Source organism: Heterodontus francisci, chromosome 10, assembly GCF_036365525.1.
Source record: "Heterodontus francisci isolate sHetFra1 chromosome 10, sHetFra1.hap1, whole genome shotgun sequence".
Taxonomy (NCBI): Eukaryota; Metazoa; Chordata; class Chondrichthyes; order Heterodontiformes; family Heterodontidae; genus Heterodontus; species Heterodontus francisci.
The window spans coordinates 48,841,440-48,857,363 of NC_090380.1; the positions used below are offsets into that span (position 1 = coordinate 48,841,440).

At 43.2% G+C, this 15,924-nt stretch overlaps 1 protein-coding gene across 1 annotated transcript in view; it reads right to left on the minus strand.

The window, feature by feature from the left end:
- LOC137374118 (centrosomal protein of 63 kDa-like) overlaps positions 1 to 15,924 on the minus strand; it is a 116,472-nt gene that overhangs the window by 14,181 nt on the left and 86,367 nt on the right. Inside the window, exons 6-8 of the mRNA XM_068039882.1 lie at positions 9,036 to 9,156; positions 4,116 to 4,213; positions 2,842 to 2,976 (exon numbers count right to left, since the gene is read on the minus strand). Coding sequence (XP_067895983.1) covers positions 2,842 to 2,976; positions 4,116 to 4,213; positions 9,036 to 9,156 — 354 coding nt within the window. The remainder of the gene's footprint in view (positions 1 to 2,841; positions 2,977 to 4,115; positions 4,214 to 9,035; positions 9,157 to 15,924) is intronic.

Sequence of the window (15,924 nt, forward strand, 5' to 3'; positions counted from 1 at the left end):
TACAGTGAATAAGGTTTAAGAAGGATATTAGGCCTCAACGAAAAGCAAGATCCACCTACAAACATGGACTCTACAGTGAGCTCGAAGATCCGTAACAAAAACTCTTTAGGTATTGCCTCAAACCTTTCCACTTTATTTTTTCTTCTCTTTTCTGTCTCTATTTGCATGTGTGTATTGTGTATGCATGCTAGAGTGGGCACGTCGTGCATCCGTAGGTGTCAGCTGAATTAGAGTTCAAGTTTAATAAAATTTCACCTACCTTCTTTACACCTAAGAAAGCTTGTTTGTGCTCATTTCTTTGCCTTATAATTTGAAAGCAGTGAACGTGGATTCACCAAGGGGGAGCTAAAAAGTGTGTTTAAAAATTATACCCTGTTACATTAAGACCAGGCGAAGGCTGAAAAGGAACCCTAGGCCTCTTTCTCACCTGGTTATAACAACAGTATAGTGAAAACATTTTGTGCCCCCAATGATATGGTTTTTTTTAAAAAAAATAAAGCACCAGGATACCACTAGAGGAAGGTCAGTTTTGAAAGAGTTTTATTAATTATGTGGGACAATTGTGTGTGAACATGTTAACAATTTTGACAGATTTCCCAAAAAAATTGCAACAGTTTTCCTATAATTAGTAATCCCTTCAAACCAATGTACGAAATGTTTTCTGGCAGATGATCTTTCAATTCTATTGTCATTTTCTTTTGCATTTTTGTATAATCTTACAAATCTGAGTACCAGAAACTGAGTAGTTTCTCAAGCACCCCTGTCAAATCTTAGGAATTAAACTTAAGATCTTCTCCAAAAACAAATAACACACGCACAGGCTTTAAATGTCTGAAACATCAGATTTGACTGAATTTCTTTTGATCATTTATGCTACAAAGAGAGGATTCTGCAAGTCGCCCTTCAGCAGTTTCAGTCAGTAAAATCCTATCCCTTCCCACCTTTCTGCTGCGAAGCCCTAACCATGGCATTCTTTCAGGGCATTCTCATATGTTCTCATGATGGAGGAAGAACAGAAGGAAGGGGAAATGACAGAGGCATGCAAGGTAAGATTACACTAAAGGAGAAGAGCAGCAATTCCAAAGTACCCTTCCACCAGAGACTACAAACCATGCCATTCCCGCAGTGATGTCTCAGAAGAGGTTGGCTAAAGGAGACAATGGTTCAGTTGGGAAGCATAGAAGGAACTCTATCTTCCATTGCAAATTGATCTCCAAAGCATCGTCTCAAACACAAAAATACAAAGAACAGATTTACTTGAGAACACCAGACTTCATAACATATATTGATTTCATTGTTGACATATATATCTTATTACCTGTTCCTAACACTATCCTGGTGATCTCTGAAGCTAGAGATGTGCCTTGGTATTGTGTGGCTCTTTGGGGGACTGTGCTCGCCCTTACCTTGGGGCTCTTGACTACTAGGGGACTGTTCAGGCACTGCAGATGTGTGGTCCAATATTCTGACACTTGCATAGGCTGGCATCTGGGGGTGATTACTACAAAGGTCATGTGAGCTGCCATCAGGAGAGATGACGATCATGAAAGACCATCTAGCTATGCCATTTATGCCGGGTCCTGGATCTGAGAGCCGACTGATCATCAAACTTGCTGGTATCAGTTAGATCCTGCAGATCTGGCTTCCACCACGCCTTCAGGCAGTGCATTCCAACTCATTGCATAAATAAAATTTCTCCATATTTCCCCCTAGATCTTCCGCCAATTATCTTAAACCTGTGTCTTCTGGTTACCAATCTTTCCTGTCAGTGGAAACAGTTTCTCCCTACCTACTGTATCAACACCCTTCATAATTTTGAACACCTCCATTAGATCTCCCCTTAACCTTCTCTGCTGTATTGAGAATAATCCCACCTCCTCCAGTATCTCCACATCATCCCAGTGATGAAAGCCCTCATCCCTGGTATCCATGTCTCAATGTCCCTGCACCCTCTTTAAAATTGAACCATTTAGTTTATATTCCCTCTCAATATTCTTTCTTTCTTGCTCCTTATTGCTGATCTTGCAATGAAATAAAAAAAATTACCAAAGCTCATTGTAGAGTACTGGTTAATCGCCTGTGTTAATGATCTTAGATGAAAAAGGAAAATGGTGTATTTCTTTTTCTATAATGTTCTCCTCTTCCACCTCCAGGCATTCATGTTGAACTTCCATTAGGAAAGGTAGATTCTATTTTAACTTTAGCTATTTTCGGACTGTATAAAATAAAATATAGAAAAATTCCTATTTTGTCAAAGTGACAGACCAAATAGGGCCAGTTAACCTCTTTTGCAGTTGTGGATCCTAATGATCCCTTCTCTGGCCCGATTATACATAATTTCTGTTCCCATAACAATGCCAGTTGAGAAATAGTGATATTTCAATTTACATTTTTTTTTAAGAAATACGCTCCTCTCAGGAAGCAATACAGTTGAGCAGCTGGCTGTTCTCCTTTTGGGTAAATTTTGACTAACTGAAAGGGGGAATTGTAATTAAGCTTGGTAAAGCTCAGTCTGCACTGGAAGAGGAGATGAAAGGAGTAGAGGAGTTCCATAGTTTTGAGTTCCTGAGAATTTTTTTTTTAAAAGGATCTGGTGCAATGATGCTTGATTTCAATAGAGTGAAGATTCACAAAGCAGGCAGAACATGTAGCAAAGTGCACTTAGAACCTAATTCAGTGAATATATCCTCAGTAAAGTTTGAAATAATGGTAGAAGTTTATTCCAATCTGAATATTTATCTGTTGAGAGGAAGAATGTGCAGTCGATCAATCAATCTAGTTTGGAGACATTCGAATAGAGCCAGGCTGTTTGTTCTTGGTGAAAGTCAAATTAATAAATACCTCCAAGTTGTTGTTTGTTTGAACTTGAGGCCTGATTAAGTGTCCCATTACTATAGGATGCAAGGAGAACCTCTGTGCTGTCGCTGTCCACTGAAACAGGCGAAGCGCTACTTGTAGCCCTGTCTTTGTCTTCATCTGTGGGTAAAGAACACAGTAGCGCTGTGATACACTTGGTGTATTAGATACACATTTACTCTGATCCAGTGCAACACCGAGAGACCAAAACAAATCAGTGTTAGCATATTCAGTGGGTTTTGGCCTGATTGATCATAATTTTGATGGAAGATTGGCCAGCACAGACACAATGGGCCAATTGGCCTCTTTCTATAATTTTTATGATTGGCAGAAACCCTGTTTACACCCATCTGGGATTTCTGCCAATCTTCTGCTGAAGCTATGGCAGTCGACTAGGAGAATCCCTGAGGAAGTACCCATGTGAAATGGATCAAAGGAAGGGAGCAACAAACTGGCCTTGATTTAGATGTTTAGTTAGAATGCAAAAACTTGCTAAATGGAATAAAGTATGCAACAAAATAATTAAAGCACCCCCTCTTGCACACCAAACCTAAAAGGTGAAAGTGGATTTGTTATTGGGGGAGGGGAAAATTTAGGGGTGATTCTGTAATCTTGCACTGCCAGTGGGCAGCTGTGCTTCATTCACATTCCCATCGTAAGTGGCCTTGGAGTGCTGTTACTTCCTTACTGTGATTGTGGAATAATCCCAATTGAATGGCTCCCAGTAGTGTGTCTGCACATATTCAGATCTTCATCTGTGCATTTTTCATTTAAAGAGACAAATCTAACCTGAATTAGCAAAGGTCTGAACTTGCTTCAGTACAAACCAATCTCTGAAAGTTGACTAACTCAGATCTCCAAATCCTATCCTAAACAAATGTCAGACTGCACAACTAATTTCACTCCAGTTTATTAATTTATCACCATTGTGGCAACTATGAGGAATTTGTCCACCAATGACCAAAAATAACATGAAATTATGCCTCAGGTTAGTTTAGTGTTGCACCTTGTTTGGAAACTATAAACCTATAAGCTTTGATCAGCACAGCACCAGATTGAAACTTCTGTCCTAGCTAAAAGTGGTTAAAATATTAAAAGTTAATGTTCACCTCCTCCTTTCTCATTCATGCATTATATTGCACATAAAGAAGGCTGAAACGACTCATAGTTAATTTTCTGTGAACATCTTTCTTACCTGCTGTTCTGATTTTATTAGCCTTCAATACTGTACTAACTGATGTTAAGCAACATTCATTTACCATCCCATGTTTGGAGCCTTTGACCAAAAGTCATACTGTTCACTCCCTCGCTCGATTTGGTGGGACCACTTTTCTCTTCAATGTTGAAATATTCAAATCTGTCCAACAGTTTTGAAAACAAATCAAGATAGCCAGTTAATTTGTCTGCAAATGAAAATAAACAATCTACATCACCCTCACAAGGGAGTTGAGCACAATTCAGTTTGGCCTTGACATTGCAATAGCATATCTTGTGAGACAGGACACTTGGGCTGAGACTGTATATGGACTCATCCATTTACTCTCCCACTCCTCTCTGACAGAACCTGCCAGCTGGACTGGGTTCCCAGTTACAATCTGACATAAGCTCAGTACCCTGTAGTCAGTCAGTTTGCAGTTCTACAGTCCAAACTACTGTCCCATGAGAAAGAATGACAATCTTCTTTTTCACATTAATATTAAGACACACGCAAAGTGATAGTTGGGAATAAGAAAAAGACATTGGAAGTTGGTTTTGAGAACTTTGGGCTGAATTTTAACTTTCTGACCCCCTTACAGCCGGGGAACCCGGAAGTTTCAGCAGCAAATTTGACAGTGTCTTTTTAATGCAGCTGCTGTATTTGCATCTGACCACTGGGTTTCCTGACCAATTGGAGCAAGCTGCTCTGTTTCTTTCATCTCAGCTATTTAAAGGTACCTGGTGAGGATTAGACTTGAAGCATGGTAAAGGTCTTCAGACAGAGCCAGAAGCTGCAGAAATGGAGGCACTATGCTTCAGCAATGCATCTCTGGACATGATGCTGTGGGCTGTAAGGACCCACTGGGAGATTCTGTTCCCTGTAGAGAGGAGAGAAGAAGCCTGCCTCCAAAAACATGTTTGGAAATTGCTGAGGAAGTCAGCAGCAGGGGTGCAATCCCACTCTCCTGGATACAGTGCTGGAAGAGGTTCAATGACCTCATCCGAGCAGGAAGGGTGAGTAGCATGGCACATTCAACAATGTTGGTGTGCCTCTTTTTTTTTTATTTCCAAAATATACTTTATTCATATAAATCTGTAAAAATTACATTCCCAAACAGTTTAAAACAGCATCAAGTCAAAAAATACAAACAGTGCAAAGGTGATCAGTTTCCTTCTATACAATCATGAGTTGCCTCACAACTCTTCCATTTCATTGTCATGCCAATTACATTTTTACAATTACAGCACACAAAATTTTCCCGATACAGTTCGAGGGGTTTCCCATGGATCCAGCCCCTCAGTTTGGGGGGAACCTTACACTGTGGTCTTTCCCCATTGAGCCTTTGCTGCGGCTGCCCCAACCTTTAGTGCGTCCCTCAGCACGTAGTCCTGGATCCTGGAATGTGCCAGTCTGCAACATTCGGTGGTGGACAACTCTTTGCGCTGGAAGACCAGCAAGTTTCGGGCAGAGCAAAGGGCGTCTTTCACCGAATTGATAGTCCTCCAGCAGCAGTTGATGTTGGTGTTCCTCTTACCCCAACTCCCCTCACTCTGCCTTCTCCTGATACCAAAACACCTTGCAGGTGCACCCATCCCTTTGTCTGGGCACCTCTTCACATTCCATCTGACCAGCCAATGCTGATACTGACCCTCTTCTAAATGCAGTGTCACACCTATCCCTCATGGTTACCCCCCACAAATGTCCTTCCATTTTCTCAAAATATTCCACTTCTCACACTCATAGGTCTCCTCTTTTTCTCCCTGCCGAAGAGTGCACAAGGGAGAGGCAGAGAACGGGAAGTGGCCCTCCAGTCATCTCCACTTTGACAGCTGCAGAGGAGGAGGTAATGGATATCGGCCAGGTCTCAGAATGCCTGGTCATTGGAGATGGAGAGATGGGAGTCTCCCTGCCCCCTGGTGACATAATTAAATATCACACAGCCACATGGCATACTACACTAACATATGTTGACTTGATGTCGGAAGGTAATGAAATATGATCTGCACAATGATGACCTGTCAGTTCTAATTCATGTGTTTTCTCCCACAGGTCATTTAAGTGTCACTCAGGAGCTCGTGCCAGAGGAGGATGAGCACTTGGCACATCATAACTTTCAAGGCTATGAGCCAAGTGCTGGCAAAAGGGATTAGGTAGACAGGTCAGGTGTCTTTAATGCATTGGTGCAGATTCAATGGGCCGAAGGGCCTCTTCTGCACTGTATTATTCTGTGATTCTGTGAGGACAAAGGCTCTTCACTCTGAGGTTGCACCGTCACATGACTCTGCACACAGCTCGGTGGGGCAGCTAAGCCAGCTAGTTGGATTTCACATGGTATCTCACACATCACAAGTGAGTAGGAACAGGTGATGGGGAGAGGGATAGCAGCGGAGAGTCCCTGTCGGAGGGCGCAGGACCCTCCAAGCTCTGCTTAGCTGGACACAGATGATGAGCTTCAGGAACAGAAAATGAAGGGGACTATTCTGCAACAACAGCAGAAAATGTGTGAGGTTCTGTTAGCCTTTCCAGAGGCATTGTGCATGATTGGAGGAGTCCATCTCTACCATGAGTGCCATGTTGTCCCAGGCCTTTGCAGTGATGTCTACACCCATGGAAAGAGTGGCCACCTGTGTGGAGAATCAAATGCAGCAGTCCGTCGAGTGCACACTGACCCTCACCAATGGCCAGCATACTTAGGCTGCACCTTAAGCAGGATTCAGAAAAACCTCAGTTAACGTTTCAGGACTGTGACCTTTCATCAGAGCTCGGTTCTGATATTCTGATGAAAGGTCTCTCCACAGATGTTGCCAGACCTGCTGAGTATTTCTAACACTTTGTTTTTGTTTCAGATTTCCAGCATGCGAATATTTTGCTTTTATTTGAGAAAAACCTCGCCTTGTTTGTTCAGCACCTCACTGAAGTGCAGCAAAGTGTTCTCTAGCTGTTAGCTAGAAGGGAAGTATGGGTGAACCATGAGAAGGGACATGGGAGTGGGAAATCTGATCTCTGACCCTTTGTCCCCACCACAGTCAGAGACCCACATGCACCTATCCTGATGGCCGAGTCTGCCCTTGCACAGGTGCAGGTGGGGCAGTCTTTGACACGGCTTTTCTGGGCTTGGAAACCCAGAGGACATCGCCCAAGAGCATCTCAGCTGTCAGGGCAAGGATACAAACAGCTTGCCTCCAGCTTTGCACAGAGTGGTAGAAAAAAGGAAGATATAAGATTTGTAGTTACACAAGTGTATACAGTTGGGTGTTTTATACAGTGTAAAATTTCTGCTTCATGTTTATGTACCATAAATTTTATTTCAAATCTTCATTGTCACATCTTGCCCATTTTTGCCTGCCACCTGCCTTGTGAAGAATAGTAGGATATGAGTTAAAGGCAGGGATGGATTGCTGATTGTAGGACTGTTTTGTGCTGTGGGCTGAGTGGACCCAATGGGTTCAGGATTTGTGTGCCAGATGACTGCACTGCCTCGGTCTATGTGAAGAATGCCTAAATCAGGTCATCCCAAACTGCAATGTGTGTGACTGCTGGTGCCCTCACTACATCACACTAGTCCTTCTCTGAAGAGTGCTCTACACCTTCCTCCTGCTGGAGCTCCATTCCTTATTGCTGTACAAGGCACAGAAGACCACTATCACTCTGGGTCCCCTGGCTGCTGCATAATGAAGAGATAGCACCTGATGCCCATCTCTGGATTCCACTTGCTTGCTGTATACAGCTTTGGGGGTCAGGTCGTTTCTGTTGCATCTTGTCTGGGCTCCTCACAGACATCAACCATGTCTTCAGAGGAGTAGCCCTGGTCTCTACGGAGCCATCCACTGACTCTGCTTTGGGTGTGAATATCTCAGGGAGGCTTGACTGACGCAGAATGAAAGCATCGTGGCGGCACCCTCAGAATCTTGCTTAGACATGCATAATCTTTTTGTGATTGCAGACGAGCTGAGCTTTGGCAAACATAGCATCAGTCACTTGTGAGGTGCAATTATGTACAGCAGATTGTGAGAGTCTACAAGTGTCACCAGAAGATCCCTAGAAAGAACCAGAGACACAGAAATTAAAGGTTGTGGTGACTTTTACAACTACTGGCAATGTGTGTCCACCTGTTCCACTTAGCACGTGATTTTCCTCCAGGAGGCTGAAAATGCCAGCAGCCACCTGATGGGAAACTCTGAGCCTCCTGATGCACTGGTGCTCAGATATGTCTAGGAAGCTTATCCTCTGCCTTTATATCCTGTATTGGGGATACCTCCTCCTGTGAGCTGGAGCTGTGTGCTAATTTCCTTTGTCCTGTAGAGTGGCAGGTGATTGAGGAAAAGGGCGGCGGCTGCTGCTGTTGCACCTGTTCATCTTGCTCCTAATCGGAGTTCCACGGTAGACCTGTATAGGTTCTCGCATGCTGATCTGAAAGTTGACAGCTGGGACGTGTAGATCAAACTCAATAGACTCCAAAGTAGTAGAAATGACCTTCAAAGTATTGGAAATCACCTTTCAAAGCAGTGAAAGTGCACACTCCAAAGAAGCCCTGTGAGCAAAAGCCTTTCACTTAGGCAAGGAAGCAGGTGTGAGATCTCAGTAGTTAAAGCATTTCTTGCCTGCCACATGTTCAGCCCCCTCAAATCCTACTGCTCACCTTGCTTTTCCTGGAGAATTCTGGGACACCTGTACACACACCCTTAACGTTAGAATTCAGGGTTAAAGAAGCAGATAATGAGCACTTAACATGTTTAAATGGCCGACCCTATCTGTCCCACAGAGGTTTCTTGCGCATTGCAGATAGCACTCAGCTTAAAGATGTAATTCGGTGGGTTTATGCTGGCTTCCCGACAGACCAGCAATTTCAACCAGCCACCCACTCGCAAACCCACCCACCTTGGCAGGTTAAAACTCCTTTCTCTCGGTGCAGCCAAAGCATTATAACTGATGGTCATCCCATAGCTGCGGACTGATAGTAACGGGCAAATCCTCTCCTTACCTGAGCAGTGATGGTGGGGAGGCTCCCTGCAACTGGGATGGAAGAGAAGACGTTTTCTGTAGGACAGTCTCCTGTTCTTTCTTAGGCAGTTCTGCCTTCTGTGCTGACATCGTATTACCACCTAGCAAACCAAACACACACACACATTACTCGCCAAAAGAAAATGAAAGTTAAAACAGGAGATATTTAATAATATGGAACCAGTTAGATTAAGTCATGTAATTTTTTAATGCCATTGATCTAAATTTTCCATTTTAATTGTAAGTGTAAAGCGCTAGATGGGTTAAAATTGATGGTGAAATTAGTGCATTGGATACAATGCAAAACATATAAAAACAAGTAGGAACTTTGATCTTTGGATCACAAGACATTATTTGTCGAGTATGCAGAACACTATTTTCAAAGAGGTATGAAAGCTAGCCAGATCAAACTTGTACCTTGAAATTGGGCTTGTTAAAAATCTTTTTATCAGAATTACCAACTCACTTTTATTAGTGAGTTAGCACTTCTGTGAAAATAAAGGACAAAGATATTTCACACAAAACATTAAGGTGTCCATAAGTTTGAATATTTGAAATACAAGTCCTGTAGAAAAATTACTGTTATGACCAAGGTGAGAAAGGTGTCCTCCTCGGTTGGTTGGGCTGCAGTCTCAGCAGTGGCCACCGCTCCCAGTGGCGCTGTTGAGATCGAGCTGCTGGCCAATTAAAGCCTGGGGATCCGTAAAATACGGGACGGATCCCCAGGCTGGGAGGGAGCGGGATCGGTACCGACATTTACGTCGGAGTCCGGCTCCCGTCCGCCCAGCGTAAAATTCTGGCCACTGTGTTTTGAGCTCCCCCTTCGTGAATCCTTGTTCACAGCTTTCCAATTATAAGGCAAAGATATGAGCACAAACAGGCCTCCTTAGGTTTAAAGAAGAAAAGTGAAATTTATTAAACCTCAATCTAAAACTCTAATGTCTACAGATATACGACGCGCTCACGCTAGCATGTACACACGATATTCACATGCAAATAAGGACAGAAAAGAGGAGAGGAAAATATATTAGGGGTTTGAGGCAATATCAGAAGAGTTTCTTGTTTACTGTGCTTCGAGCTCACTTGATTGTAGGTAGTCTTGCTGCTTGTTGGGGCCTCGTGTTCTTAAACCTTGTTCACGTAGGAGATTTTTCTCTGTTTGAGGTTCACGTGCTTCCAATGGATTCCAAAGCTGGTGAGAAACGAGATGAGAGCAGACAGGACTGGACAGGAGGTTCTGTTCCAACCGGCAACACATGGCTTTTTGAGTTCAAATCCCTTGTTGGAAGTTCAAATTTCAACAGCCAGCTAGTCAAGTGACTCAGACTGGTCTGACCACTTCTTCTGTGTTTGTGGATTTTGCTATCTTAGCAGTCAACCTGAAATGCTAGCACCGCCCCCCCTCCCCCCCTGCTATGTCTGGTAGTCAGAAGTCCATTGTTGGTTGAATGGATCACGGCATGGTCCTTTGTCCCTTATTCCAACTCAGTCTTGGTAGGTGGGGGGGTTTCCCTGGCATCTCCACACTCTGGGGAATTAAATGTGATTTGAAGAAAAATGGCGTATTTCATTACAGAGTTCGAGAGAAATATAAGATACAAAAAGAAAAACCATGCATTTCTCTCATTCATTTCCATTCATTCACCAATCTTAAAGCCTGTTAAAAATGGTCTTTTCTGGGTGGCAGGGCTGTTTTAATTTCCCCCTTTTTTTCTCAGGAGAGTTAATGGGGGGGACGGGTCTATCCTGAATCCTCTGAGTCATGCAAAGACTTTTGACTTCCGGGGATGGGTGGTTCCCTTTTCCTCTGACTGTGGAGGAGGAGTCTTTGTTACTCTCCCCTTTGTTCTCTGGGACACTCCTACCTGTTGGTAATTGTGCAGACTTGGCTGCACTCTCCTGTGGCGCTTCAACTAAATGAGGCGTCACCCTCACAGTTTCTGTGCCCCCTTGAGGTCTCTCTTTGTCCCTACAGGTTCCTGTAAATACTGTTAGTAACTCTGGTGGGGTGCTTCACGAGTCTGCATTTACATAGGAGGATGTGGGGTCTAACTTTTCACATTTATCGGGGTTGGTTGACCAGGCGGTATGGGTTTTCATCCAGGATTCTTTCTGGACTTCCTTTAACCTGCCCTCTGGGTCACAGTTTCCCCTTCTCTTTCTAAACTTTTGCCAGCCATATGCTTGCTTGTCCCGTTTTGTTCTCGGTGAGGGTCCCTTACAGTTCACCAGCCCTCTGCTGGAGTGTCCTCCTAACACTTAGGGGTGCAGGTTTCACTAAGTTGGGGTTTCCCCTCAATTTGGCACATGTGGCAACTGCTGCAGTACTCCACCACATCTTTGTTGAGTTTTGGCCAGTCAAACTGCTGTCTTATGCGGACTTTGGTCTTTTGTATATTGGCATGTACAGCTACTGTAGTCTCATGGGCCCTTCTTAATATTTCTCCCTGGTACATCTGCGGCACCACTAACAAGTGAACTACTGTCCACTCCTTGCCCTCAGGTCTGAGAGGGGAACTCCATTTCCTCATCAGTACCTCATTCTTTAAATAGTAGCAATCAGGGACTCCCTCTGCTTCACTTTCAGATTTGGCAGCCTGTGCTAACTCTCGTAATATTGAATCGGCTCGCTGAGCCTCAGTTAGGGAAAATCCATTTAATTCATTCCCTGGGTCCCCTAACTTTCCAAAGAAAGTCTCAGACAGGCAGACCTCATGGTCAACTGCCTGCAGTGCCAATACAGTCTCCTCTGGGGGAGCTGGTTTGATCATGGCCTGATCCACTACTCATTCAGGGAAACTGCAGGAGACCATCTCCTGCCACTACCCTGTCTCTCTGACTTCCTGCGGTCTTTCTTTCACTACTGGGGGGGCTACCACATTCACACCTGCAGATCATTACCTAAGAGCAGATCAACCCCATCCACCGGCAAACTGGGGATAATCCCTACAGTCACTGATCCCGAAACTAGGTTGCACGCTAAGTACAGGCATACACTGCCCTCCAATACCATTCATCACCATTCTGGTGTTCACTGCCCTCTCTGGGGGAGAGGTCAGGCTTTTTCCCAGTAAAAGGGATCTAGTGGCCTCTGTGTCCCTGAGAATTACTATGGACTTGCTTACCCCACTCGAGGGATATGGTGTTACTTTCCCTTCAAATACAAAACCCTGATAACCTTCAGGAATCCTATATTCCTGCACTGGCCGTAGTAAGGTTCCTGGGTTGCACTCTTACTGCAGTTAAAGCCATAGGTTGTTCTGTGTTTTCCATCAGGTCCCCGTCGTCACTGAGCGGGTGTGCCCTGATTAACCGTACCGGTTTCCCCTTTAGTTTCCGACAGTCAGCTTTTAAATGCCCTGCCTTATTACAATGGAAGCACATAGGTCTCTGGGTCTCACTCTTACTCACCGCACCTTCCTTGTTGGCTGGAGGAGGGTCCCTTGTGTCTCCTGCTTTCCTTTCTCTTCCAGGACTGCCTGGGTGGATATCACCTTCCCACCCTATGTCCTTTTCAGATTTGTGGGGGTGATTAGGAAAGGTTGTCCCTGGGAAACCGACTTATAAATTAAAGCAAACTCGTCAGCCAAAACGGCCGCTTGCCGGGCTCCCTGAACCGCTGCTCCTCTGCATGAGTTTTTATTGAGAATGGGAGAGTGTTTTTAAATTTCTCTAACAGGATTATTTCTGTGAGAGTCTCATAGCTGAGTTGTATTTTTAAAGCCCTCAGTCACTGGTCAAAAGCCAGCTGCTTACTTCTTTCAAACTCCAGATAAGTTTGATTGGCTTGCTTTTTGAGTGTTCTAATCTTCTGGCAATAGGCCTCGGGTACTAATTCACATGGCCTGAGGATAGCATTTTTGGTTAGTTCGTAATTTGATGAACGCTCATCTGGCAACAAGGAATAAACCTCATGGATTTTTCCAGTTAGTTTGCTTTGCAGTAAGAGAGACCAGGCGTCAGCTGGCCATTTTAGCTGCCTTGCCAGTTTCTCAAAAGACACTAAAACCGCTTCCACGTCTTCCTCATTGAATTTTGGAATTAATTAAACAAGTTTTAGCAATCTTGTACCCAGCCCTGAATTGTGCTCCTCTATATTGGCCATGCTTTCACTAGGGTTACTCTGTCACCCCCTAGTTAACTCAAGCTGCTTCAACACTCTTCACACTCTTTCTGGAATATTCTTTCTCAGTGTCTCTCTCCTTTCATTCACTTCACCTTCCCTTTGGAAGACTCTTTCTTTCTCCCTCTCTTCTAATTCAAGCTTCCTTTGTTCCAATTGTATCTTTGCTAGCAGTACCCTGTCTGGGTTTGCTTTTAACACTGCTTCTGCTTCTTCAGATTCAAGGGAAAAATGGTTGGCCACTAGCCTTAGGAGTTCATACTTCCTAGCCTCGCCACATACAGTGATCCCACACTGCTCAGTCATTTTTCTCAACTCCTCCATGGTGCTTTTAACTTATCCTAAGTTACTTCACCCTGGCTTAGAGAGCTACTCGCTTCAGTTGCAGACATGTTAGTATTCAATCACACACAACCACAAGAAAACCTATATTGAAAATTTGCTCTTTTTGATTGGGATCAATCTGGCTTCCCACATCCAATTACACTCGTTTTGGGTAAAATTCCGGATGCTAGCCCCCAAATTTCTGTTACAACCAGGTGAGAAAGGTGTCTAGGGGTTTTTTATTGTCTTCACCTAGTCTTATTGTAACAGGGTTTTATTTTTAAACACAGTGTTTTGAGCTCCCCCTTCGTGAATCCTTGTTCACTGCTTTCCAGTTATAAGGCAAAGAAATGAGAACAACAGACCGCCTTGGGTTTAAAGAAGAAAAGTGAAATTTATTAAACCTTAAACTCTAATACGGTTAATGCCTACAGAAATACGACACGCCCACGCTAGCATACACACGCGATATACACATGCAAATAGGGACAGAAAAGAGTAGAGGAAAATATATCAGAGAGAGGTTTAAGGCAATATCAGAAGAGTTTTTTGTTTACTGTACTTCGCTTGTTTGTAGGTAGTCTTGCTGTTCGTCGGGGCCTAGTATTCTTCTTAAACCTTGTTCACATAGGAGACTTTTCTCTCTTTGAGATTCACGTGTTTTCAATGGATTCCAAAGCTGGTGAGAAACGAGATAAGAGCAGACAGGACTGGAGAGGAGGTTTTGTTCCAACTGGGAACACACTGCTTTCTGAGTTCAAATCCCTTGTTGCAAGTTCAAATCTCAACAGCCAGCTTGTCATGTGACTAAAACTGGTTTGACCACTTCTGTGTTTGTGGATTCTGCTATCTTAGCAGTCAACCTGGAGTGCCAGCTCCCCCACCTTCAACGTCTGGTAATCAAAAGTCCATTGTTGGTTGAATGGGTCAGGGCATGGTCCTTTGTCCCTTGTTCCAACTCTGCTGTTACTCTGCAAATGTCTTTCCAGTCAGGAGCATGCAATTTTAAGTTTTAATGTTCATGTGGCAAAATCATGTGTCCCTCAGTCTTGACAGATGGGGGGGGGTTTGCCTGACAGTTATTCATTAACTATGTTCTTTTCCTGGACTTAATATTTTCCATTTTAATTCACTGGACAACTGACACACTGCAATTAACTTTAAATGTTTTGATAACAGTATCCTGTTTTCATGTAGTGTAGAGAAATCTATGTCTAAACTATTAATGTTTTGAAAAAGTAATGTAGAAACATTAAACTATGCTTGCATTTATTTGATTTGAAATGCAGAATTTCCCTGTGAAACGCTATGTTTATTTCACTTTTTAAAAAAAATCTGCATTGTATTTGGGTCCAGTGCTTTTTACCACCACCATTCCTTGATGCTGTTCATCTGTTATTTCCACATAACCATAAAAAAAAAGTAACAGTTCACTCACCTCTGACAGTCCATAGAGCTTCCAGAATTTTCCTATACGTGGGTCTACTTATTCTTTGGTTGCTGTTTTCATAAATACATTCATAGGAAAGATGTTTTGACTGTTGCCAATATTTCTGTAATTGAAAGCTTCTCCTAAATGTCTAAATTGGAGACTAGAGACTTTATGACTGTCTTCATAACCTATTGGGTAAAGGCACTGCCCAGTGCAGCACTAGGCCCTACACACCAACCAAGTATGTGCCAAGTCAGCTGATCTCAACCTTGGCAGCTATTAATTCTATGGGTAGGCGGAGTGTAAATCAGCCAGGTTTCCTGCTCTTGAAAATAATCTAATGATGTCTGCTACATAGTACGTGTGTGGACATCGGGTGAAAAGTGATCAAGCTTGACTGCAACATTTTAGTGTCTTGGCTCACATTTGATGAGTGGTCAACTTGGGTACGATACTAAAGTGCTACAGAGTGTTAACTGTCGTGAAGTGATGCTTTTGGGAGAGGAGGGAGAAATTAGGGTTAAAAATGAACAATTAAAAGAAGAAAATAGATTAACCTAGTGGGAAGTGTGTTAAGAGATTTACAAACAGTAATCCGATAATACTGTATTAAATCATCCTCTTGCTCATGTGATAACACAATGACTGCCAAAACTATCTTTCCCACTGAAATTGCCATTTTTTCTTAGTGATATGAATAAAAAGGAGGAAAGAACTTTCACTTATGCCTGCATTATCATGCCATTCAGATGTCCCTATGCTCTTCAGAACCAATTGATTACATTTCAAGCCACTGTTCTTCCACAGACAAACAAGGTAATCCATATGTGCACAGCAAGATCTCATAAACTGTAAGTAAATAAATGTTTTTGGTGGTGATGGTTGAGGAAGGAATGCTAGCAGTATTCAAAGTACTTTATCACCAACGAAATGCCTTTCAGACCTAACAAACACTTTCTTAGCAATTTCCTTGGTACCATATAATTATAC